At 37.1% G+C, this 14617-nt stretch overlaps 1 protein-coding gene across 2 annotated transcripts in view; it reads right to left on the bottom strand.

Moving 5' to 3' along the window:
* The window catches only part of LOC126467465 (probable cleavage and polyadenylation specificity factor subunit 2), a 188982-nt gene extending 180598 nt beyond the window's left edge, over nt 1-8384 (bottom strand). Inside the window, exons 1-2 of one of the 2 annotated variants that reach the window (XM_050096465.1) lie at nt 8253-8384; nt 6687-6852 (exon numbers count right to left, since the gene is read on the bottom strand). In XM_050096465.1, coding sequence (XP_049952422.1) covers nt 6687-6835 — 149 coding nt within the window. In that variant the 5' untranslated portion in view covers nt 6836-6852; nt 8253-8384. Of the gene's footprint in view, nt 1-6686; nt 6853-7965; nt 8076-8252 lie in introns of those variants that run through there. The other variant, XM_050096464.1, reaches the window with a different exon arrangement.
* Between the last annotated feature and the right edge of the window lie 6233 nt (nt 8385-14617).

The following is a 14617-nucleotide window of genomic DNA, read 5'->3' on the forward strand; positions in this document are numbered from 1 at the left end:
GAGTCCACGGGGTTTTGGGATGCACATGCTTGTCTTGACAAGAACCATATTCATTACATTATGTTAAGTACTCCGTGTCCTGTTATTCATCTGATTATTGTTGAAAAAGATGTTGTTCAGATTTTGGAAGGAGGGATGTATATGAACAAGTATTCAAAGTAGTAATGAACTTGTTTATTGTGTAAGGGTTACCTGTGGTCATTTTAATATCATTTATTCTGAAATGCAGGACAGTGAACACAGTGGGTAAATTTAAATCTTTCTCATTAACTGCTGGTGATACCTGTGCATTTTCTGTCTGCAATGTTAGTTGATTAGATTTGTTTTTTATGTAAAGGTTATCTATCAGTCCTTTTACATTTATGTTATGCTGGTTCATTAGCTGCTGGCTTAATATTAAGCCAGCAGCTAATGAACCAGCATAACATAAACGTACTTGGAATCAATGAAACCAAGTTTCAGATTATGTAGTTGGTTATATATATACAAAAACCACCGTGTGATAAAATAGTTTTATTGATTCTCTTATAAGGCTAACTGGGGATTCACTTCTTCAGTTAACTGTTTAAATATTTGCATATAATAAAAGCATGAAACTTTGTTCATAGGAATGTCATTATGACTGCCTGTAAACCCCAGCACCACCACTCCATTTCTACATCACAGTGTGTGTGATCTGCAACCAGTGTAGGATACTCCTTGGCCATCCTGGTGTCTTGCATGAACACCTCTGGACCCGAGGATGCCCACATGAATGCTCCACCAGTGTATGATGGGGTCGCTGCCGGCTGATCTCCGTCCCACAGTACAGGTATCAAAGAGCTGCTCCCTCGGAAGACAACAGATTCGCATCATCCCATCAGCATGATGAAGAAGGTATCAGGATTCATCATACCATGCAACACACTGCCACTGCGCTAACATCCAATGCCAATGGTCACATGCACATTTCAGTTGTAGCTGCCCATGTCATGATGTTAAAAAACATTGGAACATGCATGGGCCGTCGATTGCGGACACCCATTATTAGGAGTTTTCTGTACACTTTGTTCAGACACACTTGTACTCACCCAACATTAACCCTTTCAGACCTGATTTTTTTCTGGAGGAAGGAAAATTTTTCCTTATACTCTAATGCTCTTAGGTGATTTTTTAGTGATTTTAGATGCAAGACTTATACACTTAAATGTACCTGTTATCAAAATGCAACTTGAACCCTTTGACTTCTTTTTATGGACTAAAATAATTAATTTTGAAATACTCACTGTTGTAATAAATAAACCGGATCATTCAATAATTACTGCGCAAAATAAAAATAATAATATTCAGTTATGCAGTGGAATATAACTAACCAACCTCTCCTGTGTTTTCTGGCGGCCACAAGCTGCTGTGTACTGCTAAGTTCACTTGTTGATATTTTTATAAAGACTGAACATTCACAAACGTGTACATGAGGTTTCCACTGACAAAAAATATTTCTGTTGCAGTTAATACACAGCAAACTGTAATGTACATAATTGTAGCCAGAGGGTCTGAAAAGGTTAAAGCCTGATGTTAGTTCCACCACAGTTCACTGCCTGTCCTGTTTTACCAGTCTGTCCAGCCTACGACGTCCGAAACCTGTAATGCGGGGCAGCCACCCAATCCCAAGACGCCTGGATGTGGTTTCATTTGGGTTTTGTCACACGCCGAAGACACTCACCATAGCACTCCTCATACGCCCAACAAGTCATGCAGTTTCAGAAATGCTCCTGCCGAGCCTCTGGTCCATCACAATCTGTCCTGGGTCAAACTCAGATAGATTGCCTGCCTTCCTCAATCTACACACAGACAGCACTCTCACTGATACTAAACGCATGAAGCAGTGTCTGAGTAGCAGTCATTCCTCGCCAGGCGATGCTGCTATTGCAGGTTTATACTGATAGTAGGTTAGTGGTCATATTGTTCTGGCTGATCAATGTATGTTCCTCTGAATAAGACAGGATATTTGGGATGATGTTTCATATTCAAATGTTATAGTTTGCCTGTCAGTTGGCCAAATCATCAAATATGACTAGAAGAAAAGTTGGTGTGGTGATGGACTGATGTGTAGCACAGCCTGAGGTCTACGTTAGGCTGAAATTTTACAGCTTTGTTAGAGTAAGCAAAGCCAATAGAAGTCAGTCTAAGAAAACTGGTCATTGAAAAGGGCTGATCTGGAGTGTAGCCTGAGGTCTATGTTAGGATAGTTGTGAGTTGGTATAGCCAACAAATGTGTCAGAAAATTGGTTGAGGCAATGGGCTGATCTGTAGCATAGTCAAATCATTGTTTCACAAATTAGGTGAAGTATTTTCAGAATATCCCATTTGCAAGGTGGTAGTTAGACAGGAATCCACCGAGTGAGGTGGTGCAGTGGTTAGCACACTGGACTCGCATTCGGGAGGACAACGGTTCAATCTCGCATCCAGCCATCCAGATTTAGGTTTTCTGCAATTTCCCTAAATTCCTTGAAGCAAATGTCGGGATGGTTCTTTGAAAGGGCAAGGCCGACTTCCTACCCTAATCCGATGAGACCGATGACCTCACTGTTTGGTCTCGTCCACTAAATCAACCCAACCCACAGGGATCTAAGAATACAGAATATGGACTATTCTGATTCATATGGCAGCATTCTGCATCAATTATTTCATTATAACCCCACATAATTTCATTCATTCGACATCATGATGACGTTTATCAAAAACACTATTTTCTCATTGGTTCTGCCACCTTGCATAAGCGGTGACTCATGATTCGTTAACTTTCCATCTTTCACTGCACAATCAGCTACCAACTGCAACACACAACGGAAAAGCCACAGTACACCATCTACGTAGGTACTTTTAACATATTTTGGAACAACTTAGGTGCATCCATTCCTAGTATGTTGGATGGCGGGCCAGCAGCTGATAAATACATAATAAATAGAAAAAAAAATTTTATCTCAGATTTATTTTATCAGCTACTGGTTTAGGCAATAAGATACGTCATCATCAGGTCCTTCTACTCTAGACAGGGGCAGAATTTTTCAATGACAAAATGTATGTACATCATATATGACAAACACCCAGTCTTCGCACTAGCTTACGTACGCCTGATTTTGGCACATCAGCAGCTGCATGTTTAACCACTGACGTGTGCCAAAGTAGGGTGAAGTGGGGTAAGATAACCATGGTGTTAGTGTAACCACAGCTTATGGTGCCTTAAAGAAGCTGTATTTTTACCTCTGACCTATCACAAATGTTAATTTACTCCTTTCTTGTTATATTTAACCATAAATTGTCAAATCTGACATAAATTTGTAATTTGGACTTGAATTGACATCTACATTTTCACTCTGCGAGAGAGTGCCATGCTCAGAATTTGGTGGTTTGCAGTTTTAAAGATAACTGCACAATTTTTTGGTTACAAACTAACTTTTGCATGATAATTTCAAATATGAGATTCGTTTTACTCTACTGATAAAGCTCTTGATATGCCAGGCATGGTCACACTTACCCCACCTTTTTCCCATGTGGGGCAAGTGTAACCAATCGAATGGGGCAAGTGTAACCAGGGAGGGTTACACTTGCCCCAAACAAACTTAATGGAACATATTTATTTATTTAAGCCGTAACCTTGTTTTTACCATCAACTAATCTGGCCTTCCTGTACATATGGATACCAGAATACCTGATGAGCTGGATTTGTAGGTCTACTGAGTTTGTGTGACATATATTTTATTTTTTATTTAAGTCTACCATATTTTTAAACCACGTTTCCTTTTATAAAATACGACACAGAACTGTAAAGAATGCCACCATTTCAATTACAGTACAGTATGTGAAGCATTGTTTGACTGACAAAGCATGATAACTCATCCTGCAGCCAATGGATGTAGCAGTGTTTAAGAGTGTGAAATCTACTTGGGACCAAAATAACTCGTCACCTGAGACATCATCAAGGGGTAAAAATTAGCAAACGTGACTTTTCCAATCTCCTCACTGCTGTATGGAATGAAACACCACCTGAATTGTTGAAAAGTGGTTTTCAAAAAGCAGGAATATTCCCTTACAGTAGAGAAGTAATTGATAAAACGGCAATACAGCCATAGACTGTGTGGAAGCTACGTCTCTAACAGAAAGTACTCAGATTTTTGGGAAGCTTCCAGCTGAACAACCTCCAGAATTTTATTGGCCTACATCTACTGAGCACTGCAGTTTTCCCAGTATCAGAGTTCTTTCTCAACCATTCCAGAGCTAACCAATGTTTCATTATGTTCCGGAACTTCTGATTTGTCATTTGAAAGCTTATTACTGGAAACAGTCCGACAGTGTAGTCCCACTGGTAAAACAAAGAAGAAAAGGATTGCACCAGGAGCTGAAGTTATCACTTCTCAAGATGCCATCTATAAAGAAAAAGATTTTAAAGGAAACAAGAATAATAAGGAGAAAGCAAAACAAAAAAGCATTATCAGCATAAAAAAGGGCTTGGTAATGAAAAGTAAATCTTCCAAACAAAGTGCTGTTACTTTATCCGAAATGGCATCTCAGAATGTTGTAGAAAAAAAATCCCTGATTGCTCATGTGGGTAACAAGGAAAAAAGACTGGAAGTTGAATCAACAAGTGAAGAAAGTGAAACTGAAGGAGGCCTACCTTTAATAAGTAGTGATGAAGAAAATGGGACCATAACAACACTGGACGATCTCAGGAAAGAAATTATAAACTACGAAGAAGAAAAAGGGGCAAACTTTTTTGAAGCCAAAGATAAAATTACAGTTGGAAATATGTTCTGGTAGCTTTTGCAACAAAGTGTAAGAAAGTTCATTTTATTGGCCAAGTTACCAAAATTAGTGATTTAGGAGATCCAGAAGTTATTTTCCTCAGATGCAAAAATAAGACAAAGCATGGCACCACATTCTACTGGTCTGATAGAAGAGATGAGACGGAAGTTCCATCCTCTGATGTCATTTCAGTGCTACCTGAGCCTACTTTGGGTCACAAGGGAGACCTGACATTTGGTGTTGCATTTGATTCATACAACATTCAGTGACTAAATAATAGTTAGGGCCTAAGTGTGAATATAATAAGTTGAATTAGGGCAGTTTAGCATTAAACACAAATTGCCAACAACTTTAGTTCAATTACCATGAAAAATAATAGGAAGTGAACTTATAAAGTGAATTTTTCTTTTCTCTTGAGACTAGATATTTTATTATTTTTGTTAAATTGCCTACTAAAGAAAAAATATTACTTTTGTAGAATTTAAGCTAATAAATTACTGGCCTAAAACAAAAATAAATAATCTATGATGCATTCTGTTTCAGTGTTTTATGGTTTAGGCTAACACTTATTTTTTTGTTTAGCTAACATTTTCTGTGTATTTCATAATATACTAAGAGGCGTGAGCAAAAAAGTTCATATCTTGAGTAAAATTTAAGATATTTTAATAATTTAAAAACCCTCAAATTCAGTAAAAATTGGGTAATCAGGTAACTTACCTCAAGTCTCTTTTACAATGCTCTGTATGGGTACAACAATGCGGGGTTACACTTGCCCTGAACCATGGGGCAAGTGTAACCTCACGACACAAAATTTTGAAAACAATTATTTGACCATATTTTTTTTTTTCAAAAACAAAATGTGTATTGTTTAAAAGTTAATAAGTCAAACTTTAAGTATGATAAGTTTCAAAATCATATCTTCAATAACAAGTTGCCAATCTGGTGTCAAAGTTGAACTATGCCAAAACCTGGTTACACTTACCCCACTTCACCCTAGTGCATAGGTACGCTGGTGTGAAGAAGACTGGTTACTTTTCATATATGATGTACATACATTTTGTCACTGAAAAATTCAGCCACTGTATACAATAGAGGGCCTGACGGTGGCACATAATATCGCCAAAGCTGGCAACTGATAAAATAAACTGGAGATGAACTTACAGCTTTCTTTATACTTATTATATACTTATGTAATATTTTGTTTCAGACTCACGTATTTTGGTATTTCTGAAGACTGAAAATCTACTCTGTATAAATTAACATGGGCTCTGAAAACAATGGGCCTGCGAAACCCATCTCGCTTTGTCCATCCATGAGACAAAGAAAGCACCCAGGTCGAAACCACATTCTGTGACTTCTGGAAGGCATTTGATGCAGTTCTTTATGGCCATTTATTGAACAAATAAATATGAGTACACAGAATATCAGACCAGTTGTATGACTGGAACTTCACATCCCCTTCCTGCACACTCCTCCCCCCCTCCTCCCCCTTTCTCTCTCTCTCTCTCTCTCTCTCTCTCTCTCTCTCTCTCTCTCTCACACACACACACACACACACACACACACACACACACACACAGTGAGGCTTTCCACAGCATATTCCGTTGTACACAAAAAGTGCCAATGAGTATATGTACGGAGCAATTTAAAATGGAAGGAGCATATAAAACAAATCAAAGGTAGGCCTATGGCAGATTACAGACTCAGATTCACTGGTAGAAGAGTCAGGAAATGTAGTCACCCTGTAGAGGATGTGACCTACAAAATTCTCATTTGACCGAATACATATAGTTGTAGCTGTGGAAAGTCTTTGTTAACGCGGAAAAATACCACAGCACATATGCACACATTCAAACGTTGTATGAATTAAAAACGAATGTAAATGATATGTGAGATAATATTACCTCTTCAGTTCTTTCATGAACTCTGGGTCAAATTTCTCGTCCCATCCACAATCCAACAGTATCCTAAAATCATCAACCTGGAGCATGTAACATGGAGGTGATTCATCCATTGCTCCAGAAATAGCATGTACCTTTATAATTGAAGTCATGGTGGTTTACATGTGCCCTGAAATAATTTTCTTTCATGAAAAAAAGAAACTACTACTTCAAAAAATCTAGAGATTAAGTTAATTTATTCTGTGGTATTACCAACACAACACAACACAACACATCATCATCTATTACTATCCCTTCACATCTACATTGTTAAGTTATTGATGCCCATTAATGATGGAAAATTTCACAATGTTAGAAGGCTGTACAACATATGATACACATTGTGTATAGTACATACTTTTCCTATTCATACCATACTGCATACTGAGAACTGAACTCCCTCTACCCCAGGTGGACAATCGTTATGTCACTGCTGATTTCAAGGCAACTCTGCAAAACATCTCCAATTTGTTGCAGAATGTCATTTCTGTTATTCTGGTACAAACAATCAAGTTTGCAGAAATGCCTAAAATTAAGCCTTACATACAGACACTTCAGCACCATAACAAGCCTGTTCACCAGAACTATAAAGACACACCATACATGTAGGGCATTTTATTTGTGATTTGGTTGGTTGGAGTCACAGGTATAATATTAAATTCAATCTGGATGTTATTAAATGTAAGTTCTATGCTGACATATACTTTTCATTCAAATGATGAAACTCACGTCCGAAATATTCACATAAAACACGTACAATTGTGCATAATGGCCATTACATCCAATTGAAACAAGTCATGATAGTTCAGAAAAACCCTCCCACAGTCATATCTATTAAGACTTTATATTAGCTTGCGAAATGCTGATATGATAGCACAGGAAGCCCATCAAAACAACATACAATGATTTCCAAGGTGGTCCATTCAGTTGCTCCTGGAAATATCAAGCCAAATTATATCAGAGGCAGGATTAAATCAGAAAACTGCATCGAACATGGTGCCTAACAATACGGTCACTCTTACCTAAGTGTTGTCAATACAATCGGCGGGGCTTTCCTGCAAATAGCCTATGCTTGAACACCTACACAGCAAATTATATAAAGAGTTGCCCAAATCGGCAGACTACAGCATATGAAACGCTCCAAAAACACCAAAAGAATACACACTGAGTTGCACCATAAAATAACTGCAAACCTGATACGAAACAATCCTAATCACATGATCAAATGACGAAAGCATCTTACATGCAGTAGGCGAATGCACTGGCTAATAAGGGCAAAAAATTTTGTTTCAAGATAATTTTGCTGACTACTGGAACGAGTAACACAAGTCTTGAACAGCAAAGCACTTAATATTAACAATAAACTTCTGGTGTTACCACTTCTATCGAAAACATAACAGTACACAACAATATGCATAAGTACAGTGAATTGTTTCTTTGTAATCAAATGGGGAAGTAGGGCGTTCGCGACGAATAAAGTACACCGAAGTTTGTTGCTTCATATTAATTTACAATCTATGCAATCAATACCTTGAACAATAATTTCCAATATTTTAACCTAAACATGCATTTCAAACTTGGCTTGTTTTGGCAAAGCAATTCGCGTAAAATTATTTCACTTGTCACGTTGTTGCATAGTGAAACAGAGATGATATACTATGTTTACATGCGACACATGTTCTAAAAGACGAAAATCGAATTTCGGATATCGTTTTCCGCTGTCGTGTTTACATGCCAAAGTCTGAAGCGGATTTACTAGCCTACTCAAGTATGGCGCGTAGTAAACAGCTGTTGCAGTTTCTGATTTAGTCATCAAAATCGCTACATCCCATTCAATAACACGGGGTGTATACAGGTTTAGTGTAATATTTCTTCTTATCCTCCACTCTACAGAAATCTACCCTGTCCATATTAGCCGAAAATTTGTGAAAAAAAGATGAAAACTGACAGCCCAAGCACGTTTCAACACCAATTTCGTTTACATGGGCGTGAAAATCGATTGCTGCCGCAAAAAATGGATTTCCAGAAGCGATTTTGAAGTGTTAATATGACCATGACTCACAGTCTTGGGAAATCGTTTTACAAAATCCGATTTTGGGAGCCCCAGGCAAACAGGTAATAGAGTCGCCGAAGCCCCATATGAGACCGTAATTATTTACAATTTTCTTGTATTAAACCAAAAAAAGGACAACGTAAAATTACTGTAATAAAATGGCATATTACTTCCATTAGTTTATCAGTTACTAGAACCACTAAGATTAGTAAGTTGCAGTTGGATACTGGTCTAGTAAATAGTTCAATATGAAAAGCCATTCCCTTTCGAAATTATAATGAAACACATGACCACTAAAATCACTTGAGACGAGTACTGAGTATGCCTAAATGATATGTGGCAGCCAAGTAAAGTTCACCGTATAATGTCATACACGAAATTCTCAGAAGCACTTGAATTTTATAAACAGAGTCGTTTAGCGTACGTATCTGTATGAATCAAACGAAGACAATTCCTAAGCAAATTTGGAAGGCAATATGAGTACGCTGTTAAATACATCACTCGAGACAAGTATGTGTTCATACTGGTTTCCGTAATTTTGCAGAAAGTTTAAACTTACTAGTCATCAAGCGCAGAAATGTGTATTCGTGTAATATGATTCATTTATGAATTATCTACTCCCGACAGCCTCCTGTATTCACCAGGAAAAACCAACTGTTTTCTTTTTTCAGGTTTCTAAATTGCCATTTTTGACTTGAATATGCTTATAAAATATTGAAGATAAAATCGGTGATTGTAATTTATGAGAGAAAAACTTTGTTCCAAAGATTCTACTGTAAGCTATTTGTTTAGTTCATTTCATTGCTTATTGTCGCAGAAATTACAACTACAGTTACCATGATATAAATTTTCCAGTTTCTTTTTTAGAAGGTAAATAATTTAAACAGTTTTTGTGTCTCTGCTGCTTTGTACTTTATATTTCACGCTTCTCTTTTATTGGTTAATAAGTAATTTCTTGTTTACAGGCATAACTGTTAGAGTCATGGCGCAAGGTGACCAATTAGCTTTGCAGCTATACTTGTTGGAGCTGTTGGTTGAAAAACTCAAAGTTTCTAGCCGAAAAAGTTATTGTTCCTGTTCGAATGATGACGAACTAAGTGTGCGCTTCCAGCTGTCCAACCTTCCGTACCTAGAGATTCCATATTCTAGTTTCATAAAGCGGAAGTGTTTGCCAAAATGTATACATGGCAAGTACAATATATTTGCTCGTCTATCTTTTGCTATGAGACATGTTGATTAATTATATGGTGCTTACATTTACGACTAAACAACTTCTGGTTTTCAGTGTTACATCATCTTGTGTTATGCTGCAATATTTTATAACACATCTTTCATTCTTCATTTACTTAATGGTGCACTACACTACTCTGTACTTTGTTTCTGTTTTACAAATTCATTCAAGTCTATTTACCAGTATTTAAAAAACTGACTTCATTTCTGGTATGAATTCTTAAATCAAAAACGGGCATTACAATTTACTTTTTCCTATGTCAGTGAGACAAATGCTATTGATATTTTTTCGTACTTCTACTTGATATGCAATCAATGATTTTTCTGTATTAAATTTTCATTCCAGTAGAGAATTATGTGCTCGATGTGTTCTATTCACAGTATTCTCCAAATTCATATTTAGTCGTTTCGTTTTCTGTATGGGTTGAAGGAAATAATTCAGAATAGATTTTCTTTCAAATACTGAAATTTCATTTGAAACGTTATTGGTATTTAATTACTTTCTACCGGAATTTTGGAGTGGGAATAACCAATATTTATATTAAATGTAACATTTGGCAGGATCCACGGTTGTATATTGCAAAAGTTTTCAATAGGAGCATACATCTGTTGCGTTTTGAGTAAGATCAATAGAACAGTAATGTCTTAATTGTGTGATTAGTTCTTTGAAGTCCAAATGATACGATATGCTGGGTATCCTGAAGCACGAGATAAAAACCATTGGCGTTGACCAATGACACCATAGGTTGCTCATACATATTAATGTCTTTACTTTCCAACCATAGATAGTAAATCGGTTGTCTGCTGCAGATAAGCTCCATTATTATACGTTTAAAAAATTAAATGTGGTTTTAAAAGAGAGTATTAGATACCGCATAAAATTTTTTCTTCTGCATTGATTTAAATAATTGGTTGTCTGCAATTCATTTGGTATTTAATTTCATTCTTAGTGAGTTTGAGATAATTTGGACTAATAGTTTTTTATTTTAGGAGAATTTTTAGTTTTTCATTTTCGTTTGTAGATGTCGTTTGTAGGTATTCCAATGAATCTGTATGATTTAAAGGAGGCTATGGGCGTAGACATGTTGGCCACGATTCGATTTTTACAAATGTGTGGTCTTGTTGTCGATTATGTTCGATGTCGTGAGTGCGGCGAACATATGCTCCTGACAAGTGTGTCTGCTTGCAGTACTCACAACTAATTCGTATGGCGCTGCAGTAAAGATCGGTTGTGGCAGACCATTAGACGAGGGATATCATAAAAATTACATATAGTTGGTGTCTCAGGTATCCTGTGTGGCTGTGTGTGCATGATTGTCGTGTGAGTAAGTGTACAGTTGTAGATTGGCAGTCTTTATGTAGGGAATTTTGTGGGGAATACAAAAAGTATATGGGGCCATTGAGGACAGGACAGGGGGTATTATAGTCGAAATCGACGAGTTGCATTTTGGGAAAAGGAAGTACAACAGGGGGGGGGGGGGGGACCTCTGGGAGCCGTAGCTTCAGGTCAAGAATGTAACGATGTAGTTTTTAAAGTAGTCCCCAATCGAACAAAGGAAGTTTTGCTCACATTAATTGAAGATCATATTGCAGAGGGTTCCATAGTGATTTCAGATTTTTTTTTCATATAGGGATTTGGGGAATAGGGGTTATTAGCATCTTGTTGTTAATCACAATATTGAATTCAGATGTTTGTCCCCTGGGCTTGTACAAATAGCTTAGAAGGTTATTGGTCAGCTATAAAATCTGTTGTAGTGAGGGGGAAACGACGGATTTCGACACTACAGAATCACTTAGATGAATATTCATGGAGGCATAGTGTACCCAACATGTATTTCCCGTTTAAGTGTTTTCTTAAACGTGTTGGGACAATATAGCATCCAAAATTTGTTAGTTGATTTCAGATTGGGATGGGGTTTGGGGGGGGGGATGAATGTGTGTGTGTGTGTGTGTGTGTGTGTGTGTGTGTGTGTGTGTGTGTGTGTGTGTGTGTGATTTTTGTTGATGTCTTTCTAGGCGAACTTTCGTTTTCTTGTGGAGGAGTTTCCATGTAATAAGTTCAGGTTTTTATTTTTTTGTTTTACTGCATTTGTCTATTTTGACGTATTTCATTATTGTATTATACCGTTACGTATGTTTTCGTCAACTGCAGTACGTTGTACAAATTTTGCAGCTGTTGCTCTTCTTCCCTTTCCCAGAACGATTTTTTCGAGTCTAAACTAGCACTACTAAAGGCGAAAAGAGAGACACACGTAAAATTTGTATCCCGTACTTCAGTTGACGTATAAAGATCAAATGTAATGTATAGCACTATCTTTCGTCTTCCGTAGGACTTGTATCCTATTCTTCAGTTGACATGTGTATGTCAAATAAAGTACAGAATACCTATGTTATAAATGTCTTTATTTCCTATTTGCTAGTACTACTATTCTATTCTTCAGTTGATATATATATCTCAGCTGAAGAATGGGATACAAATTTCACTGCTGTTCGTTTTCTTGTCGTCGCTAGCAAGACTCTAACTTTCAGTCGATACTCTTAGCGTCCAAGGCAAAAAAAAAAAACTTATACCTCATACTGAAATAAGGGATACAAATTTTATGTGTCGTCTTTTTGTGTCTTCGTGTAATTCAAGAGAGGTAAAAGTTGCCAATGTAGCGTACGTCAGTTTCCTCGTTTTCGTTAGCAGTATATATATATATATATATATATATATATATATATATATATATATATATATATATATATATATATAGGTCAACTGAAGTATGGAATACAAATATTATGTACGTAGATCTTTCCGCCGTCGGTAGTACTACTCTCTACGTGAGAACAGGCTATTAGTGGTAGTGGAGGCGACTGAAACAACACATGTATTCCGTACTTCAGTCCACCTATACAGGGTGGTCCATTGATTGTGATCGCACCAAATATCTCACGAAATAAGCGTCAAACGAAAAAACTACAAAGAACGAAACTTGTCTAGCTTGAAGGGGGAAACCAGATGGCGCTATGGTTGACCCGCTAGATGGCGCTGCCATAGGTCAAACGGATATCAACTGCGTTTCTTTTTTTAAATAGGAACTCCCATTTTTATTACATATTCGTGTAGTACATAAAGAAATATGAATGTTTTTGTTGGACCACTTTTTTCGCTTTGCGATTGATGGCGCTGTAATAGTCACAAACATATGGCTCACAATTTTGGAAGAACTGTTGGTAACAGGTAGGTTTTTTAAATTAAAATACAGAACATAGGTACAGCGCCATCTATCACAAAGTGAAAAAAGTGGTCCTACTAAAACATTCATATTTCTTTACGTACTACACTGATATGTAATAACAAATTTGGGTTCCTATTTTTTAAAAAAACGCAGTTGATATCCGTTTGACCTATGGCAGCGCCATCTAGCGGGCCAACCATAGCGCCATCTGGTTTCCCCTTTCAAGCTAGACGAGTTTCGTTCTTTGTAGTTTTTTCGTTTGATGCTTATTTCGTGAGATATTTGCCCTGGTCACCTTCAATGGACCACCCTATATAGTTCAATGGAACAACAGCATACTAATGCTAACAAAAACGAAGAAATCGATGTATGTTAAATTTGTATCCTGTACTACGGTCAACCTATACAGCTCGACTGAGGTTCGAGATACAACTTATTTTCCACAGAAGTACTAGGATACAAACAAGCAATATCCTTACCATTAAGGTCGAAATACTACTGGCATTGATATATGTCTACCATATTTTTGTCTCTCCTTTATTCCTTTGTTTCTGAACACTCCTCTCAACTGTTACATATGTGTAATAAATGATCTCTGGCAAATTTTGACGTCATTGGCCAAAGCCGACAAGTTGTATCCCAGTCTACAGTAGACCTGCCTGAGGTGTACACCATAGAGCAGAAGTAGCTCTGGAATGAGTATTCAGATGTGCAAAACACATTTTGTGTTGTAGACATAAATACTCACCCTAGTCACATGATGTCAGAATGGCGTAGGTTTGTCTGTAAAGCGCCTTGTACGTTTAGAATGTCATTACATTGTCATCACAAACAGATTCTCTTGGTAGGTGCTGCAGATTTGGCTGGGATACTTCATAAATATCATAACAATCTACATTTGGTACCTGAAATAAACTGGACTCTTTCGTTAAAGATAAGAATGAAGAGGTATTTTCAAATGTTTGTGACAAGTATCACAGTCCAGATGCACAATTTTTTTTATTTTTGGGAAAGCCACCAGTGTCTTTGGGTTTTATATGGAACTGCATCGTATTACTGAGTCTGCTGTGATAAATTTTTGCTGTGATAGCATTGCAAAACGGCTTACTAGCAAGCCAGTGCCTTTGAAAGTGACCAAAAAACTAGTTAATTTGCCACACATTGCCGATTATACGACCTGCTTCTTCACCGTGTCTTCTCCAGTTTTCGTATATATATTTTCTTGTTTCCTGTAGGACTAAGTATAACTGAAGGAAAAAAAATCCAGTCGCTGGTTCAGTGTACTTTAAAACCAAATGCATCCCAAATATTTAAAAAAATATATGACACATTTCACTCTACTCTCAGTACTCCACCCACTACAAACTGAAGATTACTTGAACTTACAA

The sequence above is a fragment of the Schistocerca serialis genome, chromosome 1 (assembly GCF_023864345.2).
Source record: "Schistocerca serialis cubense isolate TAMUIC-IGC-003099 chromosome 1, iqSchSeri2.2, whole genome shotgun sequence".
NCBI lineage: Eukaryota > Metazoa > Arthropoda > Insecta > Orthoptera > Acrididae > Schistocerca > Schistocerca serialis.